The sequence below is a fragment of the Cyanistes caeruleus genome, chromosome 3 (assembly GCF_971803275.1).
Source record: "Cyanistes caeruleus chromosome 3, bCyaCae1.hap1.1, whole genome shotgun sequence".
Classification (NCBI taxonomy): Eukaryota; Metazoa; Chordata; class Aves; order Passeriformes; family Paridae; genus Cyanistes; species Cyanistes caeruleus.
The window spans coordinates 63,979,876-64,007,266 of NC_141703.1; the positions used below are offsets into that span (position 1 = coordinate 63,979,876).

The 27,391-nt window shown below is 43.5% G+C and overlaps 1 protein-coding gene and 1 long non-coding RNA gene across 3 annotated transcripts in view; one reads left to right on the forward strand and one right to left on the reverse strand.

Moving 5' to 3' along the window:
* Nucleotides 1–843: 843 nt before the first annotated feature.
* Nucleotides 844–27,391, forward strand: part of LHFPL6 (LHFPL tetraspan subfamily member 6) — a 138,139-nt gene continuing 111,591 nt past the window's right edge. The window contains exons 1-2 of one of the 2 annotated variants that reach the window (XM_023947332.2): nucleotides 844–973; nucleotides 4,072–4,629. In XM_023947332.2, the coding sequence (XP_023803100.1) occupies nucleotides 4,245–4,629 (385 nt within the window). In that variant the 5' untranslated portion in view covers nucleotides 844–973; nucleotides 4,072–4,244. Of the gene's footprint in view, nucleotides 974–1,337; nucleotides 1,645–4,071; nucleotides 4,630–27,391 lie in introns of those variants that run through there. The other variant, XM_086881432.1, reaches the window with a different exon arrangement.
* On the reverse strand, nucleotides 2,894–26,068 carry LOC111944683 (uncharacterized). Its single transcript, XR_015284680.1, has 3 exons — nucleotides 25,141–26,068; nucleotides 23,435–23,594; nucleotides 2,894–6,519 (listed from the first exon to the last, which is right to left on the reverse strand). It is a non-coding gene; the product is annotated as an uncharacterized LOC111944683 (long non-coding RNA).

The following is a 27,391-nucleotide window of genomic DNA, read 5'->3' on the forward strand; positions in this document are numbered from 1 at the left end:
ATTCTAAGTTCTCATGGGGCCTTCAGTTCACAGACCCAGCCTGTAGTGAAAAAAACATTGAAAATCATTTAGGGCCTCAACATCATGAAATCCAACACCAGATTGATCCACATTACTTGCTAATATACATTTACACTAGGTGGATGTAGACTAGGAGTAGTCAGCTGTGGGTATGGCTGCTCTGAGGTTATGCCTTCATGGTCTTCCTTGTGGAGTATTTTACTGCATATATTCTAGAATTCAGCCTATATTTAACCCACTTATTTGATTTTTTGTAGCACATTTCCTTTGAAATGTTAGGGTGGAAAACTCCATCATGCTAGATACTTTCCAGTCTATTTCATATCCCTTGAGAAAATATGCATTTTCAGTAATGTTCTGATTTTAAGATTTTGAATTGTGGGGGAAAAAATTGGAAGTCTAATTTTAAAAATACAATAAAGCAGCTTTGCAATATAATTCTGAAAATAGCTGCTGTTACTATTAAATGGTGCAAATGCAGACTGAGTGCAATAAACCTCACTTCCATTTAGCATTAATAATATTAATGAATGGCGTTTAAATTACATGCCAGGACTGTAAAAGAAACATTACCAAAGAGGTTTTGCATGTCTGCTGCTGACATAATTTAAACCTGTCATAAAATCGTCTTGTATCTGAGAAATATATTCATGCGTCTGAACATAGAGAAAAAAACAGAATAGGAAATACTTTTTTCTTTCAGAGGCTGTGTGTGCAGAAGACAGTCCTCCCTCAAAACTTTCCCACTTAAGACACTCTGGGAAAGGGCTGAAGCTCCTGTCTCTCCGCTTGACCTAACCTATCCGGGATGAGCTGCTTAATACTGTGATCACATTTACTCTCGCTCTAGACCAACTTGGGAACTGTTGCGATCAAAATGCTGTGTCAGCAGCTCGCATGCAGAGACAGACACAGTTCTTATCATACGCACATCATCAGGAGATTTTCCCATGTAAGGTCTACAGCCTTCCCCTTCTCCTTCAAATACTCCTTCTTCGCTATCTTTCCCCCGCTTCACCTTTTCTGCCCTATCCTCCTCTCCGTCTCCGGCTTCACCGGCCCCTGCACCGCGCACTGAGCCGCCGAGCCCGGGGACGCCGCAGCGCTCCCCGCCACCCCCGCACCAGCCTGGTCCCGGGACCCGAGACCCCCTCCGTCGCAGTGCAGGGCGGGCTCGGGAAGTCGGGGCCCACCCCCGCAGCGACCCCGCTGGGCCGGGACCACCGCCCCGCCCCGTGAGGGCTCGGGGACGCGCCCCCGTTCTCCCGTTCGCCTCTCCCCCGCCGCCGCCCGGCCCCTCGCCCCCGGCCCCATCCGCGGCCCCGCCACTGCGCCGACCGCGGCGGGTCCCGCCCGGGGAGGCGGTGGCGGGGAAGGGGGAGGAGAGGCGGCGGAGTGCGCTGCCTCCCGAAGAATCAAACGCGGGGAGAGAGGAACGTGCGGAGGAAAGGACGGGCCGGGCTAGGGAGGCTCCCGGTCCCGGTCCCGGTCCCGCCCCGAGCACCCGCGTCGCCTCCGCGCCGGGACCGCGGGTGGAGTCGCTTGGGGCGGCCGCCGCCCGCCGGCCCCGCTCCCATGTGCTCCCGGCAGCCGCGGCGGACAGCCTCCACGGCCGGCGTGTCCGTAAGTAGCCCTTCGCTCCCCGGCACCGCGCCTGCCCCCGTCCTGGCACTCCTGGAAGCCTCGCCGCTCCTGCTCCTTCCAGACACCGGCTCTCGCGCAGTCCCCTGCCCCTCACGGACCCCCTGCACCCCCTTCCTTTCTCGAACCTCTGCCTTCCCTCGCTCCCGGTTCGTTGCATCCCCTGCATGACTCCGGATCCCCACGCCTTCAGAACGTCCTTTCCCTTCCCGACCCCTCCCCGCCCTGCACGGCCACATCCCCTGCATCCCCGACCCTCTTTGCCTCCTGCGTTCCCGTTCCCCGCTCTGACACCCAGCCTGGCCGCATCCCTTGCCCGTTGCACCGGACCCTCTAGACTCCCTTCCCTGCTCGGATTCCCAGCCCTCTCATCCTCTTGCCTTTCCGAATCCTTCCTCTCCCGGGCCCCCGTCCTTCCCGTATCTCCCTGCCACCCCGGACCGCTCTCCCTTCCCGGCCCCGCAGTTTCCCGGCTCTCCGTCCTCTTGGGCACTCAGATTCCCCTCACTCTCGGCACCTCTGCCTTTCCAGCCGATCCCCTCCCGCATTCTCCTTTCCTTCCCATTCTGCTCGTCTCGGACCCCCTGTTCCCACAACTCCTCCTCCTCCCGCGTCTCCTGCCCCTCTCTGATCCCCTGCCGCTCCCAGGTCCCCTGCACCTCAGCCCGCCCCACCCGGCACCCCACACCCGGCTGGCTCCGCGGGCGCTGCGCCCGCTCGCCCGCAGCTTTTCCCTGGCATCACCCCGGCGAGTTTTGGTTCCCGGCCGCCGCCTTCCCTCGGGGGAAGCCGTATCTCTCCGCCGCCCCCTCCTTCTCCTGGAGGGCGGGGAGCGGGGTTTCGGGGCCGGAGGGGCGAGTCAGCCTCCCGGGAGAGCGCCCAGGCTGTGAGCTGGCAGGCTCCGGGGAGCCAAAGCTGCTGCCCCGCTGAAGCCGCAGGATTTGCAGGGTCCTACGCCTGGGACCCTCCATGTTGTCCCCTATTTCCAGCCATACCTCCTGCGAGATAGGGAATGATCTCCCCTAAGTGCTGTGACCCACTTTGGCTTAGACTTTTGCTGCCACGCCAAGATCCTTCTCTAGATGATGCTTCTGAAGAAATGGTGCCCCCCCCCCATTCTTCTCTGGCAAGCTTTTATCCCCAGGGGCTTGGCATTTTGCAGGTTGAAAGACATTTCTGTGGATAAGCTGTGGGTAGATAGGCGTACTCTTATTTAGTAGAAGCACAGACCTTTTTAATACTACAGAAGAGACTTTATTTTCTTAGTGTTTTAAAAGTAAACAAAACTTTCGTGTAGTGCACATGGCTAATTTCACTTACAAACTTTCTCTACATTCCCTCCTTGTGCTGAAGTAGTATTCATTTTATTGCCTTTTCATGAATTGGATTCACTGATTGGTGTCTAATAATGCTTAGAAGAAAAAGCCCCTGTAAATAGCTATCAGAATTAATTTGGCAGCAACAGTGAGGAAATGATCATAAATTTACAAATGCAGTTAGAATAATGATCCAACATGAATTTAACAAGAAATAGACCCCCAGCCTCTGGGAACAGCACGTAGATTTCTGTGACAGTCAAACACACTTGGGCACACCGATACTGAGCTGACAGGTTGGAGGTTGTCTGAGAAGGATACAAAGGGGTTATGGCTCCTGGGTTTGAGCTGGGAAGAGGCAAAGAAGAGCTGGGCTGAATGCAAGCGGGAATATTATGAGATACCTCTGTGTTTTAATTGTGTTCTCCTTGAGCTTGTGTAGGGGTGAATCCAAAAGATGTGGCAGTATCATTGCTTACTAGAAGCCCACCTGGAGATTGGATTCCTGGCACTTTGGGACATCAAGTGGTAAAAGGCTCCTTTTGCACAGGGATGCAAAGCAGCTTAGAGTGCTGGAAAAAATGTCATCTCGTATCACTTCTTTTGGGAGTGTGTTAATAAGTTTACTCTTGTGTCACAAGAGTCTGATCTTGAAATGCCTTAGCCGCTGTGGGTGGTTTTGCACTGAAGCTGCAGGAACATCTGTAAAGTGAACGTTCTGCAGGCATTGCAGGAGGAAGGTCTGGCTAACTAAGGATAAGCAAGACCTCGTCTATTTTTTCTATCGGTATTGGAAAGATCGGGACTTAGAGTGGAGGAAAGTGAGGCAAGTTCACAGGGAGCCCCTGAAGGTGGCTGCAGAGCATTCCTGGATGTGCACAGCAGCCTGTGGCAGCTGGGCTGCCAGCCACAAGAGCTGGTGTACTAAGAGCAATTGTAGGGTCTGCTTGCAAGGGTAGGACAGAAAAGTGACGTATCTTATTCAGAAGTCTTCTAGGAAGGAAAAGCACTCTAGCAGACAAATACTTTTTTCTAATGTCAGTGTTACTGAACTTGTATTTTTCTCCTTTTTTGTGTTTTGTTATTTAATTAGGGACCTTTGACTTCATGATGGGAGGAAATATTCCCCTGGTTGTTAGGATTCAAGCTTCTCCTAGTGTGAGGATTTGTCAAGGCTGAGAGATTCCGGATTATCCATAAAGCTCCTCTGAAATACAGTTACTTTTGTGTCTTCCCATCGTGAGGGGTCTTGGATCAGACACAAAGATGGCCTCCAGCCTCACCTGTGCCGGCGTTGTCTGGGCCTTCCTCTCCTTCCTCTGCGCTGCTGCCTCCTGTGTTGGCTTCTTCATGCCCTACTGGCTCTTGGGGTCTCAGCTGGAGAAGTCTGTTTCCTTCGGCACTTTCCGGAGGTGTTCCTACCCGGTGCGGGATGAGAGCCGCCAGATGACCGTGATGGTGGAGCAGTGTGGCCGCTATGCCTCCTTCCAGGCCATTCCGAGCGCCGAGTGGAGGATCTGCACGGTGGTGACGGGCCTGGGCTGTGGGCTGCTTCTCTTGGTGGCCCTGACTGCGCTCATGGGCTGCTGTGTGTCCGAGCTCATCTCCAGGACTGTGGGCAGGGTGGCAGGAGGCATCCAGTTCCTGGGGGGTAAGTGCTCTTGTGGTGAGAGGATGGGCATGTCCAGGATATCTGTTTGCTCATGTTAAGACTCTCCTGACACTTTGGGAAGAGGAGGGGGTGATTCAAACTTTTTCCTAGTGAGGGAGACCACTTGGCTCCCTCAACAACTGAGCTGCTTGTGTGGCTGCCTAAATGTGGCCCAAAGACACAGCATCCTGTGCTCTCTTGTGCTCAAGTCCCTGTCTGGTCATTTTGTCACCTTTGAGAGCTGCATGGTAAGTCGACTTCTGTGGGCCAGCATCTTCACAGTAGTTTTGTGGGTTGTAGTTTCCAGCTGAGCATAGCTGAGTTGGAGGTACCTGGAGAAGCATGTGGGCTACAGATCCACATGAAGTGTTGTGGTTTGGCAGAGGAGAGGCTGTGTTGTGTGGGAACAACCTCTCTTTCTCCTTCTTACCCCTATTACTGGCAGAGCTCCCTCCAGCTCTGCTCTCTGCAGCTGCACGAATCTGGCAACAAGCTTTTGGCCCAGGTTTGAAGTGTGGATTGTTTATCCACCCTGGTGGAGGTGGCCCACCATCTCCCAGGAAGAGCCCTGCTGGGCTAGCTGACCCACACTGCCTGCTGATGGTGCCACAGGTTTGTTGTCTCCATGGGCTAGACAGTGTGTGGGAGAATTACCTCCGCTCCTTTTTCTAACTTGTAATTGTGTGGCGTCTCTGTAACTGTAAGATTATTTGAAGGGTATGAGACAATAAATAGGATCCACAGGCATGCTTTTTACAGGGCAGTTTTCCCAGTAAATCATCACCCTCTCGTCATCGGTGACATGTGGATCAGTGGCACTCACTTTTGCCTGATGCAAGCGCTCCACTGCACCCATGTGCTTGCCCCCATAAGGTAATGTGTTTCTCTGAGCTTTGGATGCTGAAGCAGTGCAGGGGCCAGCTTTTTGGGTGCCCTGAAGGATCCAGGCCCAGCCAGGTGCCCTGGCTCATGCCCCAAAGGAGTGGACTGTAGAGGAACTCTCGTTTCTCTCCCCTCCAAACAGGCACTTGCCCTGCAAGGGCAGTGTGGTTACATGCCGGGATTGCAGCTTCTAAGGAAGCACAAGACAAAAACCCCGCTAACTGTCCAGCTTGGTGAGGACAGCTGAGGCTGGGAAAGGGCCCTGTGCCAAGCCTTTGGCCAGATGATACCAGTGTAACTCCCTCCTGGCTGCAGAGAGTCCTGTCTCCAACTTTTTGAGTAGTTTCTGCACTTTAGAGCAAGCTGACCCCATCATACCGTTCCCTCAGCTTTGTGACCCACAGGCATTCCTGTGTTTAATCTGTCTGACAATTTGAAAGTGCAGCAGCTGCTGGAGAGTTAACTCTGCTGGGAGCTGTGGTTTCTTGAAACCTGCTCCATTATACAGTTCCAGCCAGGCAGTTGGGGGTGGAGGAGGTTCTCAGTTCAGTGACAATCTGCAAACCCGCTTTGTCTGACTTTTTTCACTTGGAGCTGTCACAGGCTTTAACCACCCCCTCTTTCCAACTGCTGTCTCGCCTCATCTGGTTTTAATTTGCATTTGGCCCCTGTCTTGTGACTGTGCTCCCCCATGAGCCTGTGGAACAGAGATGGCAAGGAGCTGTTTGCTTACAGCCACCCCAGCAAACACAGCAGATTCAGCAGTGGGAATATGGCCGGGGGATGCAGGAGGAACCCTGCTCCTCGTGACACTGGTGTGAGCTGAAGGTGTGCATCCTTCTCTGAGGCAAGATGGTGACTCCTGGACAAGGAGTGAGAGGCTCCTTCAGACCACACACCATGGCAACCCCTGAAGCTTGTCCGAGGTGACCAGGCAGCATCCTGCCTAGAAGGGCATGAGCATGTAGTGCTTGTTCTCAGTAGGTGGCAATTCAAAGAAATGTGAACCTGTGATATGAAATGAAGATTGACAACAACTTTGCTTACAGTTCAGAAATTAGTTATGCAGCATGTCTGATTTTCCCCTCTTCTGGCTTTTATGGTTGTCTCACATTTCATTCAGCACTGCTGGAAGTGTGTAAGAATAGACCAAAGTGAGAACTGTCATTTTTTAACCTGCTTAAAACCTAACTGTGGGGCACAAGGGGGAGGCCAGGTGGTGAAAGACAGTAATTTGGATAAATTGAAGGGACGTATTAGGGTAAAGACAAGTTTCTTACATCCCTCATCAGATCCTTAGTTGCTATAAATCAGTGTAGGTTAATTGTTTAAATGACATGACTACATTTACTCAGATGTCTAACTTAGGCACTATAATTATTATCTTATTTTATGTCAAGATAGCCGTGAGCTGTTCACCTTATTTACAAACAGGGAATGGCAGCTCTTTGTTCCCTGTAATGCAGTTGTAGGTGTAGCTGTATACCATGATGTGGGCTTTGAATGTGGCTTGGTGGCAGCGATTGGCATTTTAGTTGGTCTCCACTTAGAGATCTAATGAAATAAAACCTTTATAAATTTTCTTTTTAATTGTGAAGAAGAACTTTCATCTAGCTTTATATAACGAAAAGCCTAGGAAAATAAGCAGCCACTGAGTGATGCTATTAATTCAGCCTCTGCGTTATGACAGGGAGATGGCTAAATGGTTTCACTTTCTTTTTTTTGTCTGAGCAATCTGCACCCATAGCCTGCTGGGGCTCTTGCTCCAGTGGCAGAGGATGAGTGTTGGAATAAACCGTATTTCTCTTGAAGTTAGAAACCAGCATAAAGACAAATTCAGTGTAGCTAGTTTATGGCTTTACTTGTGCTCCTTTTGTTTCAGATCCAAGTAAGTTTCTCAACATGATTTAAAAACATGGACTTGAGGAGGAAGTAAGCCAACAGATAATGGATTATTATGGGAGGCCCAAGAGCAGGGGAGATGTACAAGCCACTGAAGCTGTGGTGAGCCAAAGCTAAAACTTAGTCCAACACTAGAAGCTTTTTTAGTGCTATGAAGATGTGGCAGAGAGGTTTGTTTACCAGAGGTGGTAAGCAAACAGCCTGATCCTTTTCTTCTAGCACTGTGAAAGAGGAATAACTCCAAGTAGGTCAGTTTTTTACACCTGTAAAAAAGTACTGCAGATTGTGCTAGCTAAATGGTGCCAAGGTTTTATAGCTGGGATTTCCACAAGTTACATGTGGCAGCTCAAAAGGAGTGAATTATTCATGAGTGCTTTTACCATAAATCTGCTCTTCTGATAAAAACTGAATGGCAGAACCTGTGAGAAATTGCAGATCTAGGCAGAGTCAGAATGGCTCTTTGGATATTGCTTGATCCTGTGTACTTAGTTTGTATTTGCTATTTCAGATGATCCTGCCTAAAAGTATACATATATTTTAAGATGACTCTGGGATGAAACATGTCGAGTTTCTGTTCCAACTAGAAAGACTTCATCACAGACTTTTCCTGCCATTTGCAATTGTGGAAGCCACTTCCTTTCCCACACATGATTACATGTGGCAGCTCTGTAGCCATTACAGAAATTGCATGAAAAACAATGCTTTTAGCTTTTTCTAAGGCGATTTGGTGGTAGGTGACAAGTGTCCAACTCCCCAGGGCCAGTCTTTTCTGCAGTGGACATCAGTGGTCTGCAGTCCACAGCTGGCAAACTGCTGTTGCGGTCTTTCAGGAGTCTTCCTGGACGTGTCTCTTGGACTGCTTCAAAGAAATGACAGCTGAGGTGAGAGTTATGCTGTCTGTAACCTCTTGAGGGCACAGTCATGTAGATGGATACAGTCTTCACTGCTAACATAAAGTGCAGTGTTCCCAGCTGGTTTCCTTTGTATGTTTGGAAGACTGAGACATATATAATGTAGCTAGAAAAGATTGTGAGGATGTAGCTTTGACCATAACTATTGAGGATATGACAGCAGGGAGTGAAGTTTAACAAATCTATGGCAAATTGGAGTCTGTAATTATTGATCTTCTTTTCATTGTGCTGTGGCAAGTCAATTCCACTTAAATGGAGAAACTAGATATTTGAAGGTAGGTAGCTCAGATATGACATACTAATTTGGTGAACAGGTTCACTCTCTAAATGCAGAGCAATGATTTTAAGAACATAGCGATATTTTTAAGAACATAATGAACTTAAAGGTTAGCCAGTTTTATGAGACGCAGTGGATCAAAAGGCACAAGTACTGCAAGGATGGTCAATTTAAAGAGCATTATGCTGGCAAGGTGAAGCTGTTCATTAAAGTGGTCAGCACGTGGGAATGAAATCTTTACTAGCTCAGAACTCCCTTTTTCTGTGTAAAACAGCTAAACCAAGCTCAGAGTATGGATCCGAGGGAATAGAACGTGGAACAATCTGCTAGCTGAGACACCTCTCTGAACCTGACACTATGGCCCTGATTCTAAGTGCCATGTGAGAAGTGAACCGTTCCCATAACTATGGGGCAGCCATGTGGCTGCCATGTTGACTGTCATCTTTAGTATTCATTGATTGACTCTAATGAAGCACAAGTTTTGCTACTCCCTTTGTTAAATGGAAAACTTTGGAAAAGTTTTCAGCGGTGTCTACTCCTCCTCTCCTTATCTGTCTGTCTTGTTTCCCTTATGTCTTGTGGAAGTGCTGAAACTCTCAAAACTATGGTCCTTGAAATTGTTGGTTAAAAGATCTGGAGACCTCTTGGAACAGGGGGTGGTAAAAGGAGCATTTGGTTATTTGAGAAAAAAGGGACACAGTTCCTAACAACTTCTGATTTTGTCTCAGAAAATAAAATGTGGCCATATGAAAAATGCTCTCAGCACTCCGTGGAATTGCTGGAGAATCCTTATTCAACTGTTCTGTGCCAATAGAGGCCATAATATTTTCCATAACCCATAAGGTGCTCAGGACAAGTGTTTGCTGGGTGCAGAGGGCAGAAAAATAAAGACCGACCCCTCAAGATGAGGAGAATGTTGAGTGGGCTGATGTTTTGGTTCTGTGTTGTCTGTGATGAAATCTCATAGAAAGCCTTTGTGATTTTGGGCTAAAGATTTTAAGGAGACAGATCCAAACAAAATCTGCAAGTTGTTTTCATATTAATGGCCGAATATGACTTTGTAGGTGAGATGATACTAAAATATGAGGGACAGAGGAGGAAAGAACATGAGGTTGTGGCCTTATGGGGTCATGTTGAGAAGCTTTCTCTCAAAGGGTTTGCTTGGGGGAACAGTTGAGAAAGTAAGAAGTGGTTCTTAGGAGAGGTGGAGGCACTGAAGTGGTGTTCCAAGAAACGTGGCTGACACTTAAAGACAACTCTGGGGCTCAAGGGGAACAAAACAATCTTGTTTCTGAGGCTAAGAAAGGGGCTTTGGAAAGAGTGGTTCCAGTTGACTACAGGAACTAAAAACTTCTGGGAAAGGTTTTTTGTGGAGCTGGAGGAAAAAGCACTGACCAGTAACCATTATTTCATCTGACAGCTCAAGTGAGGCTTTCTGCTTTCTGCCTGGAAGACTAAGATCAGTGTAATTTTCTGCCTGTAGGGAGAAAATGTAACTGAGAAAAGCCTCACAGGAACAGGGAAGATCTGAGATGGTCAAGAGACTTCTATCAAGAAAACAGTGGCCCCAGACTCTTGTGATTCTCCCAAGCAATTACATCTTTTCCCCCATATGTACATATTCCTGTACAAAACCCAGACATTTTTGAAAAAATGCAAAAATGGCCTTTTAGTTATTTCATCCTCTTCAGCCTAAAAATATTTTTTGAATGGCTGACTTCTGGGGAGAGGCAAGTGAGCAGCATTGCTTCTGTCAAATACCGGGGCCTCTTCTTCACATGCAAGTTAGCTGTTCAGGGCTGTTTTGTCACACCTTCCTCTCGTTGGATGCAAAACTTCAGTGACTTTGCTGTGCTCCTGTAAACACATCACAGGACAATCCTCATCCTAAACAAAGACAAGCTTCAGGCTGGGTACCAATCCAGCATATGTGTGCACATACAGACACCACAGGAGAGGCAGATGAACGTCCAAAGGCTCACCAAGGTGACAGAAGAAAACAGTGAAAACAACATTGTTAAAAGTTGCTAGTGAGTGATTGTGTGTCATGTCAAAGGATCATTGATTCAGCAATAATAAAGTCTGCAGAGAACACTGTGACTGCCTAGTCTGAGGTCTGCAGTAGCATGGGTCATAGGACAGCCTTCATGTAATTTCAATTTGAACTAGAGTGCATCTCTGAGAAAAAAAACTTCTGGTCAGAATTTAATTAAGTTTGATAAGAGCCTGATCTCCATAAGATGTTCCAGTAGTGAGTTACTCTCACTGCTTTTCTTCCAGATCATTAATGCAAATTTTAAAAATATAGCACCAAGAATATATAATTATGAAATTATGCTTTCTCAAGGAATATTTTGTCTTTTTTTTTCCTCTTAAGATCCAACACTTAGGTTGATTTTAATCCATTTAAGCTGTGCTTTGTTGTGGCTTCTTTACCAGAACAACCTGTATAGAAGCTGCTTTGTAGCTGGTGTGTTTCACACTAGCTCTTGCTCCAGTTTTCTCTAGCCATCCACCAAGGATTAAATGCAGTGTTTAGTTTTGCAGCTTCATCCCTTTTCAGCTAGACTTTGACTTACTAAACTGAATCCTCTGACTGCTTGTGCATGTGTTCAGATTTTACCTCCTACAAGGTGCCTTCACATACTGTGGTACAGCATACAGTCAAATTCTTGGATTTAGATTCGGAGTACAGAATAAGTAAGGCAAGGAAGTATAACTGCTTGGGAAGATGTTCAGGACAAGGGAATTTAGACAGTGAAATTATCTTACTGTAGCATATGTTTTATTGAAGATAAGTCAGCTCTCTTCTCTGCTGTATTCAGATTGTAGTTAAAATATAAGACAAATTCAGGATTGAAGCCTGAATGTAATATAAGAACCAGTGCAATATATGTCCTCTGTCAGTTTATAAAGGACATTACTTAGATTCCTACTCTCTTAATTAGATAGAGACTTGTTTTACTTGAATCTTTCCTGCATGCATGGGCCATCAGGTCTGACTGGTAGGGAATCCAAGCTAGCATGTACTTACCTGAAAGAGGTTCAAGAAAGGTGCACACTTAGATCCTGTATATTTTGCATAGTTGCCTTCACCTTGGTCACAGAAGTTCCCACTGCAGCCTTGCTAAAGGCTGCTGCCCCTGCAGATCTAACAGCACAGGTTTTTGTGAGATTTTCCTTAGAGTCTCGCTGAAGGAAACCTGCTTAGCAAAGTTTGCTATTTAAGCTAACACTGACCATTTTAACAAAACAGGTCAGCAAGGAAGGATCAGTAACAAACATTACTGATCCTAAGGTGCAGAATCAGTAGCTCTGAGGAGGCCATCCCTGCCAGCAAGGCTGCAAGCAGTGCAGAACAGGCAAGGGGTTGTAATGCTGCTGAAACAGAGGAGACGTAACTTGAAGAAGACAAATGATGTGGAGAATAGCTTTCATACTTGTCTTAGTTTTTTAATTCTGTTCTCAGCTACTTCAGATGGTGCTTGAGAACACCATGGCAGTTGAAACTCTTCTGGTGTTTCAAAATCTTCCTTAAGAAAGCATCAGGGCCCTTACAGGCTGCAAATTCCTGTGTGTCCTTTGAAGTCAGTGACACTTAGTACAAATTACATCACTATTTCTATTCTAGGATTATTGGATTTGACATTAGTCTAAAACGGGTGTGGTTCTCATGATGACTTTCTTCTTGAAGAGCTTCCCCAGTGAATTAACTTGTTTATGCTGAATTGTTTTGAATACATATTCATTTTGGTTTTTTAAAAATTATATTTGATCCTAATATAAATTTTGACTAAATACAGAGGAAGAAAAAGCCCCATGCAGAGTTTAAGCCTGGAGCAAATTCTGCAAGTAAGATTTTAGGTGCTTTGGAAGCACATTTAAAATGGAAATGCTGATGTATTAAAAAAAAAAAAAAAGTTGCTAAAATACTGGGAAGAATCTCTTCTCTTGTTGTCTTATTAATGTTGAATATAAAAGTGATGTTTTGAATATTGCTGCAGCTGTGTTGCTTTTAAGCAGAATTTTACATTAAGAACAGAATTTTTGATCTAAAGAAGTCCCACAGTGCTGTTTTATTTATCTGTAGAATGAAGTTCAGTCTTCCTGCTTTTTTTTCCCTTCTTTTATTAGAAAGAAACAATGGTGCTCAGCAGTTCTGTGACACTTTTCATTTCAAAAGGTTTTGCTTGCGTAACCTAATGAAACTTCAGAAGATATGAGGCAGGGGACCAAATAATCTATTTTTCTGGTGTGGAGTCAGAGTAAATTCAGAGGTACTTCATTTCAGATCCTTTACACTTGTGTTGATTAGAGAAGGATCTGGGTTGGAGTTAGAAATTTTGTTACTGCATTGAAAGATCTGGCTTGTTTTGCTTCCTGAGATATTTCAATGGATATTTGAATATTGCTGTGAAATGCATTTAGGCATCAAAATGTTTCAATATTTTCCAGTGCAAGTGAAGTCATATGTCCTATTGACAGGCCAGAATTGTTCCCAATGGTATATTTTCCAGGATTTTGTCCAGTCTGGTGTTAAATGTCTATGTAATTTGTATTTTTTTCATATTTCACTTAGGAAACTCAGATTACTATGCATTCCGCATGGATTTTTTCTTCATAGTATTCAACGTGTATTTTCCTTTCCTTGCTCACATCGTTTTACTTCTCCAATACACATTTTTACCTTCTAATGACTTTGGCTTCACAAAGTAAAATAAGGCAGTTTTCAAACACAATCATTTCAAGGAATTGAGGCGTGGAACTCAAGATCATCCAGTGTTTTGATTCCATGACGTGAGCAGTTAGGAAGGAGTGTGGCGTAATTAAATACAGGATGTATTTGTACAACCAAAACTCCAACCACAGCTGCTTAGCTTATGGTGACCATCATGGTGGCTGGCTTTCTGCTCAAGGATTTCCTTTGTCTCTGTGGAACACCTTTGTTGACTTTAGTGATGTTAAGCTTTTAGTTCTGCACAAATGTGAGGTCCTAAGCGGCATTCACATCATACGAAGAGGGCCTTAAGTCACAGAGAACCAAGAAAGGATCCTCTCCTTGGCATCACAGGTCAGAGGGGCAATATTGCATTTGACAGATGCCTTCTAGAAGCTGTCCTTTATCTTCCCAGGCATGAAAATCGGGCATGGTCACTGCACCCTGACAATGCTGCTGGTAAGGCTGATTCACTAGGCTTGATTAGATCTCCTTTACATTGTTTGTTCCACTGTCAGTCCCCTGATGTCACAGGTACATCTGAGAACAGAGGCTTCTTTTCCCCTCCAGACTGTCTTTTCCTTAGAGCCTGACCTGTTGAAATCAACACCAGTATTCTGCAATGGGACTCAGGGAAAGAGAGGATCTGGAGCTCAGGGCCATTGCTACTTATTGTGATTAGAAGGATTTGAAGGAGGTTTTGCTGCTGTGTGGCAGTGCAGAGGCCTTCATGGAATTCCAGATTCTATCTAATTCCCCACATATGGAATATTAATTGCATCAGGACTAACACCCTAGAACAAAACTCTTTCTTGAGAGGATTGCTGTACCATGAGCTGAGTCTACATTTTCTTGCTTAAGCCTGATAAGCCCCAATCTTTCATGAGGAATGACCACTTTGAATTGATTTGCAGGTACAGTTGTTTACTAGGCAAACAGACTTTTATGTAAGCTTGGCAGTAGTCTATAGGAATATGAAGAAAAATTATAATGAAAGAAAACCTAAACAATGACTTATTAGAAATAATTGTTATTTTATCTTGTAGCAGAATCCAGAAAAATTCAGAGAGAACTAAACAGAAAATACAGAATTCTGATAAACACTATACAGCTTATATAGTAAAGATTTGACCCTTTCTTTTGCAGTCTGATAGTTCAGTTGTCTTGCATTGTTTCCCAATAAAGACGCCTCTGTAATATAAATTGGTATTGTTGATTTGAGAAGAACAGTTTTCCAATAAATGCAAAGTGATGTGGAGTTGGAGAAAATGTTGAGATAAAGCCAAGAATGGTCAATCTGGAATAACAGAAGCTGCTTCTGAAATACAGCACCCTGTGAAAAGATATGAAACCTGCTAGCATGGTGATGTACAAGAAGTGGCCTTACAACTTTTGAGTAGATCGCTGACTGATTTCTTCACAAGTTCAGGTTTTTGTCCAAGTCTGCAGCCAAATGAAAGCCTATTTATGAATACTTCTATTTTTTTTTAAATTGAGAACAAACTTGGTATTCAGGGCATTCGAAGTCGTTCAGGTCAGGCACAATACAGCTGAATGCCAATCACTAGGAATGGTTACTAGGATGTACTAAAAAGTGCTTTGTTTGGGAATTTATAGAGACCATGTAGAGTGATGTTGAGGGACCTTTGTGAGTGTATCTGTGAGAGAAAATTTACTTGTTTCAAAATTTGCTCTGACTCAGCCCGGTGCTGCTGCATGACTATGAGCTTTGAATGTCATTTGGAGATTAGTACAATCTGTCTGGCAAATTTGTACAAACATTTCCAGGTGTACCATGTTGCTTTTGTTACAGTTGTTATAATGTAGGGAAACTCTTGAAACTGTTGTGATAGGGGAAAAGGCAGAGGCTGTTGCTGCTCCAAAGAAGTCCTACTTTGACTGAAACAAAGTCAAATGGGGACATTGGAGTTTTGGGTTAATTTCATTTTTAAGATGATAGGAACTGATGCTGACAAATTTCTTTTGTGCTTTGTAGAGGAGTAAGTAAAGGGAGACCTCTAAATGTTCACTTAGTAACAAATGACAAATGTATTACTTTCAGGGGTAAAATTCAGATGACCTTTATTCTTCTAAAAGCTTTTTTACTTCAACTGCATCCTCAGAAGGGTATGAGCAGAGGAAGAAGTCAGAGGCAGGGGCATGTGTGGGTAGGGAAGCAGGGGAAGTGGGGATGGAGAGGGCTGTGAAGAGAGAGGAGCTTCACCTCCTTGTGAAGTTCCACTTGCCCAACCTGCAGATAGATGGATTCTTCAGTACTACTTACTTGAAGAGGGTATTTCAGATGTGGTGTGGGTTATGCACAAGAAAACAGGAAACTTAAGGCTTCTGTGCTATAGTGTGTTTTAGATTTCAAGGAATTCTGTTGATTTTCAAGTTCTTTTTCTGGCACAGCAGTGAAAGCATGACAAGCAGAACTAAATACTGGCATAAAACTCTTTACAGCCAAGACAAACCACTACCATTACAAACTGAAACCAAAATCAAGAGGTCATGATAAAAGTCAAGTCATTTTTATAAGAAATCCTTTTATAAGAAACACAATGGGTGACTTTGTAGAAAGTTTGTTCAGTACTGGAAATCTCTCTTGCTGGAAGCTTTCTCTCCAGAAACTATTCCAGCTTTACCAGCAGACCATTAAAAGGAGAATCTGGCCATTTGGGCCAGGCTACAAGATCAAGTGGGTTGCAGTGTTGAAACTCATCAGTGAGGTAAAGGCATAGACTCTGAGCCTCTCTGTGTGGCCCAGAGCTAAGACTACTGATAACCCCCTGAACAACTGAAGTAATGAAGGTACTGAAGCTGTTTCCAACAAAGATAGGCTGCTTTTTTGTCCCATGTCCTTAACCAGACTTTGAGGGATTACTCCCACAATGATTGTAAGCAGTTCTGTTTGGGAGATCAGGCTTTTCTTAGCACAATTTCAAAATAATGCTGTTATAATAATTAAGGAGTAAAATTATTCTTTAACAGGCTGCAGTGGAGTGATGCTTTGGAAACTGTACTCTGTGTGAACATTGTTGAACAGAGTCCTTCTCCTATACTGGCATCATCTTCTATGTCCTGTTCTCCTGTATTGACTTCAGTTGCCCAGGATGTAGAAGGGGACACCACAGCTGAAGATAGTTTATGCAGAGCCATTAACAATTCTGATTAGCTTGTTCCTCTTTTCATAATAGTTTGCAATAAAAACTGTCAGGAAAGAACCATGCGAGGGCTGGAACAAGCCTTACACTGGAGATGGCAAATTCCATTTCATGCCATTAAGCCAGAGATCCGGTGCTAAGAACACAGGAAGCTGGGAAGATAAATACTGTAACTTTTCATCTCATGCATAAGAATTGCAGTCTGTTTTGATCTAGTGATAGAAAAAAGTCATTCTGCTTATCTCATCTAACATAGTGGCTAGTCTGATTACAAGCTTCTCTGCTTGGCACTTTTTAAAATTCAGTTTTGCTGCCTGTGCCCTTGGCACACAGTGGGTTTCATTAAATTTCACAGCAGTTAGTTTTCATTCCCTCTGTGACACCTTTTTATCAACATTTGACTCTAGTGTAATTTCAAGCAATTGTGCTTTTTTTTTTTCCGAAGTGCTTGTACCATAATAATTTGGCAGAGCAGGTGGGGGAAGACAATTCAGACACTGTTGCAAATCTCTGTACAAAAGTAGTATATGAGAAGCCAGGTCAGCTTGCAAGTGTTTTTCACATATGACAGCAAAAAGGAGTTCCTTCCCTTTCTGTATCATCGAAGACTGTCAAAAGTGCAGTTGAAGAGCTTGCTGTAAAAGACAAATTTTATTTCCTTCAAGCTAATCACAGCTTGCTTTTAAAAGCAGACCTAGTGGACTGTTGCTGGATTGACAACCCAAGGTTGTTAGATAAGCCTGCAACCCAGACTGCTTAGCAAGTCTGTGTGAGTTTCCTTATGAAAAACAGATGAGGAGGTCGGTTTGGTGGGAAAGTGTGTGTGTGTGTAAGAGCACAGGAATACAGACAGCAAATGCAGCTGTTTTCCTTTTAGTGTTGGATGCTCAGTCTTTGGTAGGTGGGATTAGGCAAGACGAGCACCCCAGCACAGGCCTGGCATCTCTTGTCCCCAGAGCAGAGCAACATTTTCTCCAGATGGATACTGGGCAAACTTGTACAACTATAAATGGTTTTGCAAAGTATAAGTGGTTTTCAGGTGCACTCTAAAAGGTCTTTATTTGCAGAGTGCCAGCCCCTTTTTCATTCTGCCAGACCTGAACTTCTGAAAATAATGTGTTATGGTCTCTCAGCAAAATTTTAAAAAGTAACTAATTAAAAATTAATTCAAAGTGATGCTTAAAAGTTCTTAAAAGTGAGCTATGCATTTTGAGGTGACTCAGAGACCAATGTATCTGTGCCTCACTGTCAAGACAAGGGCAGCCAAGTTTGGGAGACCATAAATTATTTTCGACATGAGTCTTCCAATTGATGAAACTTTTCCTTATGCCCTTTAGAAGGTGTTGGTTCTTGTCTTTTCAGTTTTACTAATGGAACATCTTGCTTTCCTCCACTCTAAGGTCTCTGCAGTCCCTTGTCGGCAAAGAGTTTCCAAATGTACACAGACTTAAGCATCCTGAAACAAGTCAGGTTTTTCTTAAACACCTCAAGAAACTGGAGACTGTGGACAGTTCCCCACCTTCTTTGCAGGAGAGAACTTTGTAGTTCCTGGTGGGGGAATATCTGCTGGGAATTTTCCTCATGGCACCCCCCTTCCTTGGAGGTTCCCCATGTGATGGGGCTGGTCAGTCTCATGCATGCACTGGCACAACAACTTTTTTGGTGGATAGGCTGACTGTAGGTTACATCTCAGTCAGCGTCTTGAGGTTCCTGAGAAGGAGGAGGCTTAGCTGTGCCAAGAAAGCAAAGTGGTTGTGCTAGCAGTGAGTCCATGCAACCTGTGTCTCTGAAGGGCAGTGGCTGCTGCAAGAGCTGTGTGATCCAGCTGCCACTTCCAAACAGTGAGCCAGGTACCCAGCCAGAGCAAATTGTCATGTTGCCATTGAAATCAGCCCTGACTTGGAGCTGGCTGGAAAAGATGGCCTCACCCTTTCTTCTGGGAATGGTCTTTCCAGAGCATGAACCTCTGGCTATGGACTGAAAGCTCATTTTGTTTTTTCCAGGTTGGCTGAGTACATTGGTTGGCTGGTTTTTGGATGAAAGCATAGCTCATAGTTTCTGTGAGCTTTTTTTTCCTACTAAGCTGAGTATAAGAATACAGATTATTCTCTGTTTTAGCGTGAGGGTTTGAAGTACAGAATCTTGGTGTTTCCAGCACGAAATGCTCCAGTGTAAGGAGCAGACTTAATACAGTGTAGCAGACTGTTCAGCAGTAAGATTGCTCTGGGGGAAGTTTCTTCCTCTTCCACAAAATTAATGAGTGTTTTATATCCTGAAGTCTGGACATTCCTATAAATTTTATACCTAGCATAATGGTAGAGGCTTAAACCACAGAAATCACATTATGATTATGACCTGATTACACAGAGATCCAAGACAGGATTTTTGATCCCTTTTTGGGCTGTTCACTTAAGAGGGGACTCATTGATCCTTGTGGGTCACTTCCAACTCAGGAAAGGGTTGTTATTCTGTGATTCTGTGATTTTTTCTTTTTTTTTTTTTTTTAACATCAATAGTTATACAGAGTTTTTTACCAATATGGACAGTGACAGCTCTGAAAACATAAATAATAAAAATATTATTTGAGAATGCAAATTAATATATATCTTAGAGGAGTTATATCTTCATATTTTTTATTCTAGAAGACTTTAATAGAAGGCCATGTCCTTTTGTTTCAAGATGATATATTTCGTTATCAGTGCTGATGGTCACCTGACCCTGTGGGCTTAGGGAGATAGAAGACTGCCAGTGCCATGTGGATCCTGACAGATGTCTCTGAGTATTTACAGGCCTTGATATATATGCAATCTATGGATATTTCAAAACTGATTAACATTTCAGAACCTGAGTTAAAGTTATACTTGGTATTTCACTAGTGTCAAGGCAAAATTAATCAGAGCTCAAAAGATATGCACTCTTGCTGACATGCTAGTGACAGTGAAAATACAAACCACTGGGAAATATTCTGCTGAAAGACAGACTCTAAACTGGATTTTGGAAAAGGATCTGCAAAACTGGCTTACTGCCATGGACAGACTCTGAGGTGGTGTCTAATAGTGTCGTTGGAATATAGTAGCTAAGGTACCAGCTTAAATGACTCAGGGCTCTGCCAAGTTATATGTCCTGTAATAAGTCACTGCAAATCTTCTTACTTGTGAAACATTAACATATTAAATATGCAAACTAATCTCTTGAAACAGCTCAGATAAGAAGCATTTTTAAATGTACCCAGTCAAGTGTTTTTCAGCCAATGAAGCTCAGCAAGCAAATGCTTTCATCTCTGTGGCTTTCACGGGAATGGTCAAAATTGATACCTGGTTGTGATTTTAGTCTGTATGACTATCTGTCTTTGTAGTAAAAATAAGAGAGCAGAATGATTTTTTTTACCCATTTGTTTTGTCTTTGTTTTAAAAAGGTCAGAGATAATCTTTACAAAATTCAAAATATGTTAATTCAAGCCTCAGTGAAAGCTGTTAGGATCCAGTTTGAAAAGCATCAGATCAAATAGCATGCCTTTTTAGAAATCATGCTTTTTATTTGTTCCATAAAGTAGAACCCTAAATGAGGGCTTAGCAGAAGTTTTGCTTTAATTGCACCTAGTATTTGTAGGAATATATGACGGACTCTGTGTCTGTAGATGGGTGTGTGGTCTCTGTTTCCCAGCAGAAGGATGGTGCAGCCCATCTTGAAAAAGCCCATCGTGAAACTGGCCATCATTTTTAGGTGGAGAGTAAGCAAGCATGAGCTACTTCTTTAATTAGTTTTGAAACTACAAATCTTTTGTCATACTTTTGTTCTGGAGAAAAACACTCAGTGAACAGGGAAAAAAATAAATAGTAAACAGAATCTACATAGAATCAGCTACCACTGCAAACACTAAAGTCAAAGATAGAGAAGGCCCAGGAGGGGATGAAGTTTGGGGTGAAAAGGAGTTGGACTTTATTATTTTCTTCCCCCCAGCTTTTAGTATTTTTCTGCTTGCTCATTGTGAAAATTGTCTTAATTTAGCAAGAGCATAACAGCCTCCACTACTTCCACTTATATCTGAATTCAGTACATGGTGACCTGTGTACTGATCCATTGACACAGTGACATGGATTTGATCTAACATCTGGAAACCATTTATGTCTCTTGCATGAAATCTTTTTGATTCCTCTTCACATTTTCCCCCTCTCCTCCCAGGACACTCTTTGAAGTACTTCATGGCATATCCAGCAAGCATTCCTTAATCATCATGGTAGTGGTTGTTCCCATTTAAATCCAGACTACTTAGATTCTCTTTAAAATATCATAGATTTTTCTTACCTTCTAAAGACACAAGGACACAAGGAAAATGGAGAGTCTTCTGTTGTTCAAACATGGTGAGAGGTGTTGTTTCCAGACTGGGAATGTAAGTCCACTTTGGAAACAGACTGGGATTGTTGTAAACCAAAGGGACTAGTATTGTGGTTTTCAGAGATCTTGAACAGTGGGTAAGTGAGAATGGTAAGCAACTCTTGCCACAGGACTATGCTTTCAGCAGTTTTGAATGTGAATTCACAAGTTGCAATCAGATTTTTCATTGCAGCCTGTCTTTAAGTGCTCACAAGTAAAACTGAGAAGACAGGTGCATATCTAATGAAGCTAATTAGTCTGTGAGATTGATGAGATGGGCAAAACAGGATGGAAAAATAGGAAATATTTGAGGGAGATCAAGACTGCATAATTTTTTCCCTTCACTATTTAAGTATACAGATTTATGTCATCTCTGGCAAAGCTGATTGACAGAATTCTATATTGTAAGTTATAAAAGTTATCTTTCTGGAAAATCTTTATTTTCACAGTGCCTCAGCGCAGATGCAGGGAGTATTTTTCCCTTTTACAGTTAGGAGGCTAGAAACTTATTGAAGGTTATATTTACAGAATTCTTGAATAGAGGCCTTCCAAGTCTTAGGTTCAAACATAGCCACTGACCCAGCTGTCAAGTGCTGCTTCCTTACAGTGGTTTATGACTAAAGGATTATCTGCCGGGCATTTTTAGGAAGATGGGAATTTTTACTGTGTGCAGCCCAAGCTGATGGTGACTGTGCAATGTTGGTCACAAGCTAACACAGACTGTTCCTCAAGGCAATTTACCCTGTTGAGCTCCTTGCTGCCATAATTAAATGGCTTTGTGTAGTCCAGCTGTGCAGAAGGCATGTCCTAACTGAAAGGCACAGCTAATTTTCTTTCCTTTGTGAAGCTTTTCTTGCAATAATGAATACTATCCCATGGTTCAAAAGAGGTCATAGCTTCTTTTATGTACAAAGATTATATATGCTTGTTTAGATGACTGGTTTTCAACCTTTCCTGTCTGGTTGACTCCCTAGATTGCTGAAAAGTATGGCTGACCTTGCTGTGCTTAGTTACCTTTTGTGGGTGATGAAACAACAGTCTGTGACACCTTCTGTGGTCTTGGGTCACACCCACTGAGAGACCATTTTAGAAAAGAAAACATTTTCCATTGATATATTTGTAGGTTTGAGTTTCTTTATTATGTGTGAGTTTTTTAAAGGACATTTTATTTTCCCTGTATACAAAGAACAATAGTACTTTAAACATCTGGCCAGAAGAGCATGCAAACATGCAAGCAAGGAATAGATCTGCAGCACAGATCAGAAAGGAGATTCAGATAAAAAATCCGAAATGGTCATCTTATAATATCTCTAAAATATACAATACCTGCACTTTTATTCTGTTATGCAGATAGGTATTTGGAGGGTTAAGGCAATGTGGATTATATATTCTTTCAAAAGCTTTGGTTGGGTACTTTGTCCCACTTTTTAACTGAATCTTTCACAGGAGCAGTTAATAGCTCTGCAGATTACTTGGCACTGAACAAACAATACTTTGCAGCAGGCTACACAATATCCTATTTAAAAAGAAGGAAACATTTAAGATCAGTGGTGGACTGAACATGCTTTTTAGGTTGGCACTGCACTTACTTCCAACCCTTATTATAACTACTCATTACATATAGCTGTGCTAGGGGAACGCAGCTGCAAAACATTGCACACAAACTCCCCGTATACACAGCGTCTTCCTGCATTTTAACCTTCAGGCTGCAGGAATCTGTGAAGTTTTTCTTTTTTGTCTTCTGATTCCAGAAGGGATGCTCAGCTGGGTACCTCAGCCAAGAGTGAACGGTCTTAGTGAGATATGCCCCCGGATCTCACTGTGAGTGCAAAGAGAAACAGATTTTCTCCCTTTCATCGTTTTGGGGGGCAGCAGGAAAGCACAGGTGCCCACAGCCAGGCTGGCAGTCCCTGCACCATGCACAAGTTTATTGTGTGAGGAGCGTGGCAGCATGATTGTGCCTTGCTGTCTGCAGCTGGGGTACCAGGTGAGAAATCAGTGCTTGGAAGTGGATGGAAAATGCATGTTTGTAAGGGTGGGGCCTTGATACACTGAGCAGCACAGTGACTTGGGATCTACATCTAATAGCTGAAGAAGGACCAAGGCATCGATACACCTCACTGCAAAAACTCCAGAAGTCTTGTATTGCTGGGCCTGCCAGACAGGATTGAGCACAGCTGAAGTGACCCTCTGGCATGTCCAGATCCAGTGATTGGATCTATGTGGAGCTGTAGCTGTAAAGAACAGGAGCAGCTTTTTCATGTTCTGTGAAATAAGAAGTGCCAAACCACACGGTTTTGTGATAATGTGATTGCAAGATTAATTGGCACATGCATTAGCAAAGGACAGAGAGAAAATTTGCGTTTGCCCGTGGGAAGAGTGAGTCAGAATGACTTTTACCTGTTTCCTATTATGTGTGTGTCACACATATTTAATATATTTAGTTTAATATTTCACTTCATTGTTTTCTTTATTATTTTAATTTTCTGAACTACTTCAGCGTGAAAACATATCACAGAAGATTCTGATACTTTTTATTTATATAAGATGCTTAAATTATACTTCTGAAGTTACTTACCCAGTGTTTTATTTATCTCGCAGTCATGATTATTTAGAGCCTTCTCCATCTGCTTTTATTTAATTATGACTGTATAGACAGCAGCCACAAAGATAAGCCTCTTCAGGTTGATCTGTTGCACAGAGAGCTTTCTGTACACTGTAATGAGCCTGCTTGACACCTGGCAATTAAACAGAATAGACCTTTTTTTTTTTTTTGCTATTCAGGAGAGTTGGCACAATATCAGGCATGCAGTGATGTGACTTGGTTCTCACATGTGGGGCAGACTCTCCCTGGCAGTATGAAAAGGACAGGTGAAATAAATTAGAGAGTTGCCAGCTGCTTTAAAAAACCCTGTTCAGCTTCATAATCTGGTCTTGTCAAATTTCTGGAATTTGATGCATTTTTGTTTCAATGTCTTCTTCAGCCTTTTCAACTGCTGCCAGAGAGAGTCTCCTACAGAAGTTCTTGCTGCTTAAAATTCAAGAGTGCTTTCAACTCCCCCTCTAAGGCAGGGTTTGTTACTGAATAAAGATATTCCTTATCACTCTACTTATTTAATATATCCTTTTTGATGCTCTAAAAGTGATGGAGAGACTGGAGTCTGTGTATGCCTGTTGGCTAAAATCACACTCTTATGTATCTGCCTATTGCTTGGACAGTAACACTGATTCCTGTGGGATTTCTCCAGGTTCCTTCCTCATGTAACCAAAAGCCAGATATGCACCTGCATTTTCTGAGTGCAGAGGCACAACCCCAGTTCTCTTTATAAAGAAACGATTTTGACCAGAGTGGACTATTTATCTGTAGCCTTGAGTGTATCTTAACTCTTCATGGATGTGACTTGGATCTACAGTTGCTAAGGTCAATGAAAATAAAATGTTAAATTAAATGCTTATCGGCAGCTTTATCACTAAAAATATATGTATTGCACATCCACAAAGGTAATAGCTTGTCTTTCCTTTTCATTATTATACCTTTCTTTCTGTGAGCAATGTCCTCTAAATTAGTGTTGAGCCACTAACCATTTCCAAAAGTGTGTTTATTTTGTCATTTAAAGAAGCAAACATTGTAATTAATTTAACAGTAGGATAAAATTGATTTATTTTGATCCAAACATTGGAAGAACTCCTTGAACTTAACCTTAAAACAATGATGAACCAGCCTTATTTCTCAGTGGTTTCTAATGTGACTTGGATCTGCTCTGCCTTAATCCTCATGCCACTCAGCTACCCACTGTGAAATAAAAAAGGTATCTCCCACAGGGAAAGTGGCAAAAAATGCTTTCAAAACTTGCTTTTTAAAAATAATCTGTAAGAAATGAAAACTTTTTTTGAAAAGTTTCTTCTTGGTCACATTTTTTCTGGTGTTTTTATTGGCAAACTAATGCTGCCTCACTCATCTCAGCAATGAGAGTGTTTCAGCTCAGATTCATAGCTACAAATACACACTGGCCATTACTCATGGACCTTGTGCAATGACCTGGATGCACGAGGGGCGAGCAGTGGACATTGTCTACCTGGAGTTTAGCAACGTTTTTGACACCGTCTCTCACAACATCCTCATAGGCACACTCAGGAAGTGTGGACTGGATGTTTGGACAGTGAGGTGGATTCTAAATGGCAGATCCCTGAGGATCATAATCTGGGACACAGGATCTAGTTGGAGGCCTGTCACTTGTGGTGTCCCCCCAGGTTCAGTTCTGGGCCCAGTATTGTTTCACTTACCAGTAACTTGGGTCAATGTGTAGACACCTTTTCAGGAAGTTCGCTGACACAAAGCCTGGAGGAGTGGCCCTTCAGAAGGACCTCCACAGATTGGACAGATGGGCAGAGATGAACTGTCTGGAGTTCAGCAAAGGCAAATGCAGGGTCCTTGACCTGGGGAGGAATAACCCCACGCACCAGGACAGGCTGGGGGCAGACCTACTGGAAAGCAGCTCTGTGGAGAATGACAACAAGCTGTCCGTGAGAAGCATATCCTCGTGGCCAAGAAGGTCAACTGGATCTTGGGGTACATTAGGTGGAGTATTGTCAGGAGGTTGGGGGAGGTGATCCTGCCCCTCTTCTCAGCCCTGCTGAGGCCACATCTGGAGTGCTGTGTCCAGTTCTGGGCTCCTCAGCACAGGGGAGCTCCTGGAGCAGGTCCAGTGGAGAGCTACAGAGGTGATTAAGGGACTGGAGCATCTCTCCTATGAGGAAAGGCTGAGGGAGCTGGGCCTGTTCAACCTTGAGAAGAGACAGCTGAGAGGGGACCTCATCAATATATATAATATATATAAAAGAATCTGAAGGAAAGATGAGGATTGAACCAGACTCTTCTCAGAGTTGCCAAGCAATGGGACAAGAGGCAACAGGCAGAAACCAGTTGTGATAGATTGGCATTTAGGAAAACAAAGAGAAATACCTAAAAAAAGTTAAAACTGCTGGAGGCTGATGGGAGTTTTTCTTCTGGCCAACAACTGACCATTTCTGAGAACTGACAGCAGTTTTAACCATTGAAAAGTGAGATCAACCTGTGAACACCACCTTAAGACCTAAGCCTGGGAATTTCTTTGGCTCTTTGTTTCCTGGCTGTGAAAGGTGACAGAGCTCCAGGCCTCCCGTTCCCTGCCCAGGCCCTGCGGCCCCGTGGGGCAGGGGCTGGGCTGGGCCCAGCGGCTCCCGGCCGGGAGATGGGGCCTGCGGGGCTTGCCCCGGGCTCTGGCCGGGCCAGGCCGGTCCCTGGCTCGGCTGCAGTTTCTGCTGTGACTGAATTCACCAGAGACTGACGAGTGAAGAGAGAAAAAAAGCTCTTGACCTGCGGCAGGCTGAGACAGCGACCACACTCTCCAGAGCAGCCATGAAGAATCTTCCATCGCAGACAGCTCCAGCTGCTGCTCCAGCAGAGATCACAGAACCATCTACAAAGCCTGGGCAAGATTTTAACCTTTTCATTACCCAGATGAGACTTGCAGATTAATCCTTTTTTTTCCAGAGAGAGAGAGAGGGAACAATCAACATGTAAGGAGACATCAGAAACTATCAAAAACAGTGAAGAAAGGAATTAAGTTTTAAGTGGGGAAGAGAAAATAAGGAGATGCTTTAATAAGCTGTAAAATTTTTCTGTTAAAACGATGGAGATGACCAGTAGTGTTCTGAAAAACAACTCCTTTAATTCATGACAGAGTATATTGGGAGGAATGGAGTGTTTCAAAGTGTGGATTTTGAGCAAGAAGTGAAGTGATTGTAATACTGTGAGATACTGAAACAGAAGGGGAAAAGTAATAGTTGAAGATTTGTGGCCTTGAGAGGCAAAGTAAAAACTTCTGTTTTCCAGGGAGGCTCACAGAAACAGATGAAGAGAACTTTTGCCTTTGAATAACTCATCCTTAAAAATGACATCCCTTGACTCATTTGACCCATAACACACCTCAGAGTGATGTGAAATAGGAGGAGATAACTGATGAGAGGATTTCTAGGCAGCTGGCATCAGAGAAATAGAAAGCTATAAAAAAAATAGTTTTCTTGTGAAAAACTTCATAAATTAGCAGAAGAAGACTTGTGTTTCTCTACAAAGACTGATAAAAAAACTCTAGCAGGAACTGGAACTGTTTTAAACACCAAAATTCCAAAGTTTTTTGTCTCTGTGTTGTCATGTAAACAAAGGAATAGTTGGGTAGCGGGGGAGAAAAGGGCTGTTCTGGAAGTTTCATTCTGGTTTCTTTTTCTTGTAGTTTTTGTTAATAAACTTTCTTTATTCCTTTTAAGTTTTATGCCTGTTTTGCTCTTGTTCTAGTCCATATCTCACAGCAAGAAATAAGTAAGTTTTCTAGTGATTTTTTAGTTGCTTCTTTAAAACCACGACACCGATGAACAGGAAGTTCAGTGTGAATATTAGGAAGAATTTCTTTGGTTTGCTGCTGTTTGAGCACTGGAACAGATTGTCCAGAGAGGTTGTGGAGTCTCCCTCACTGGAGATAATCAAGAGCTGCCTAGA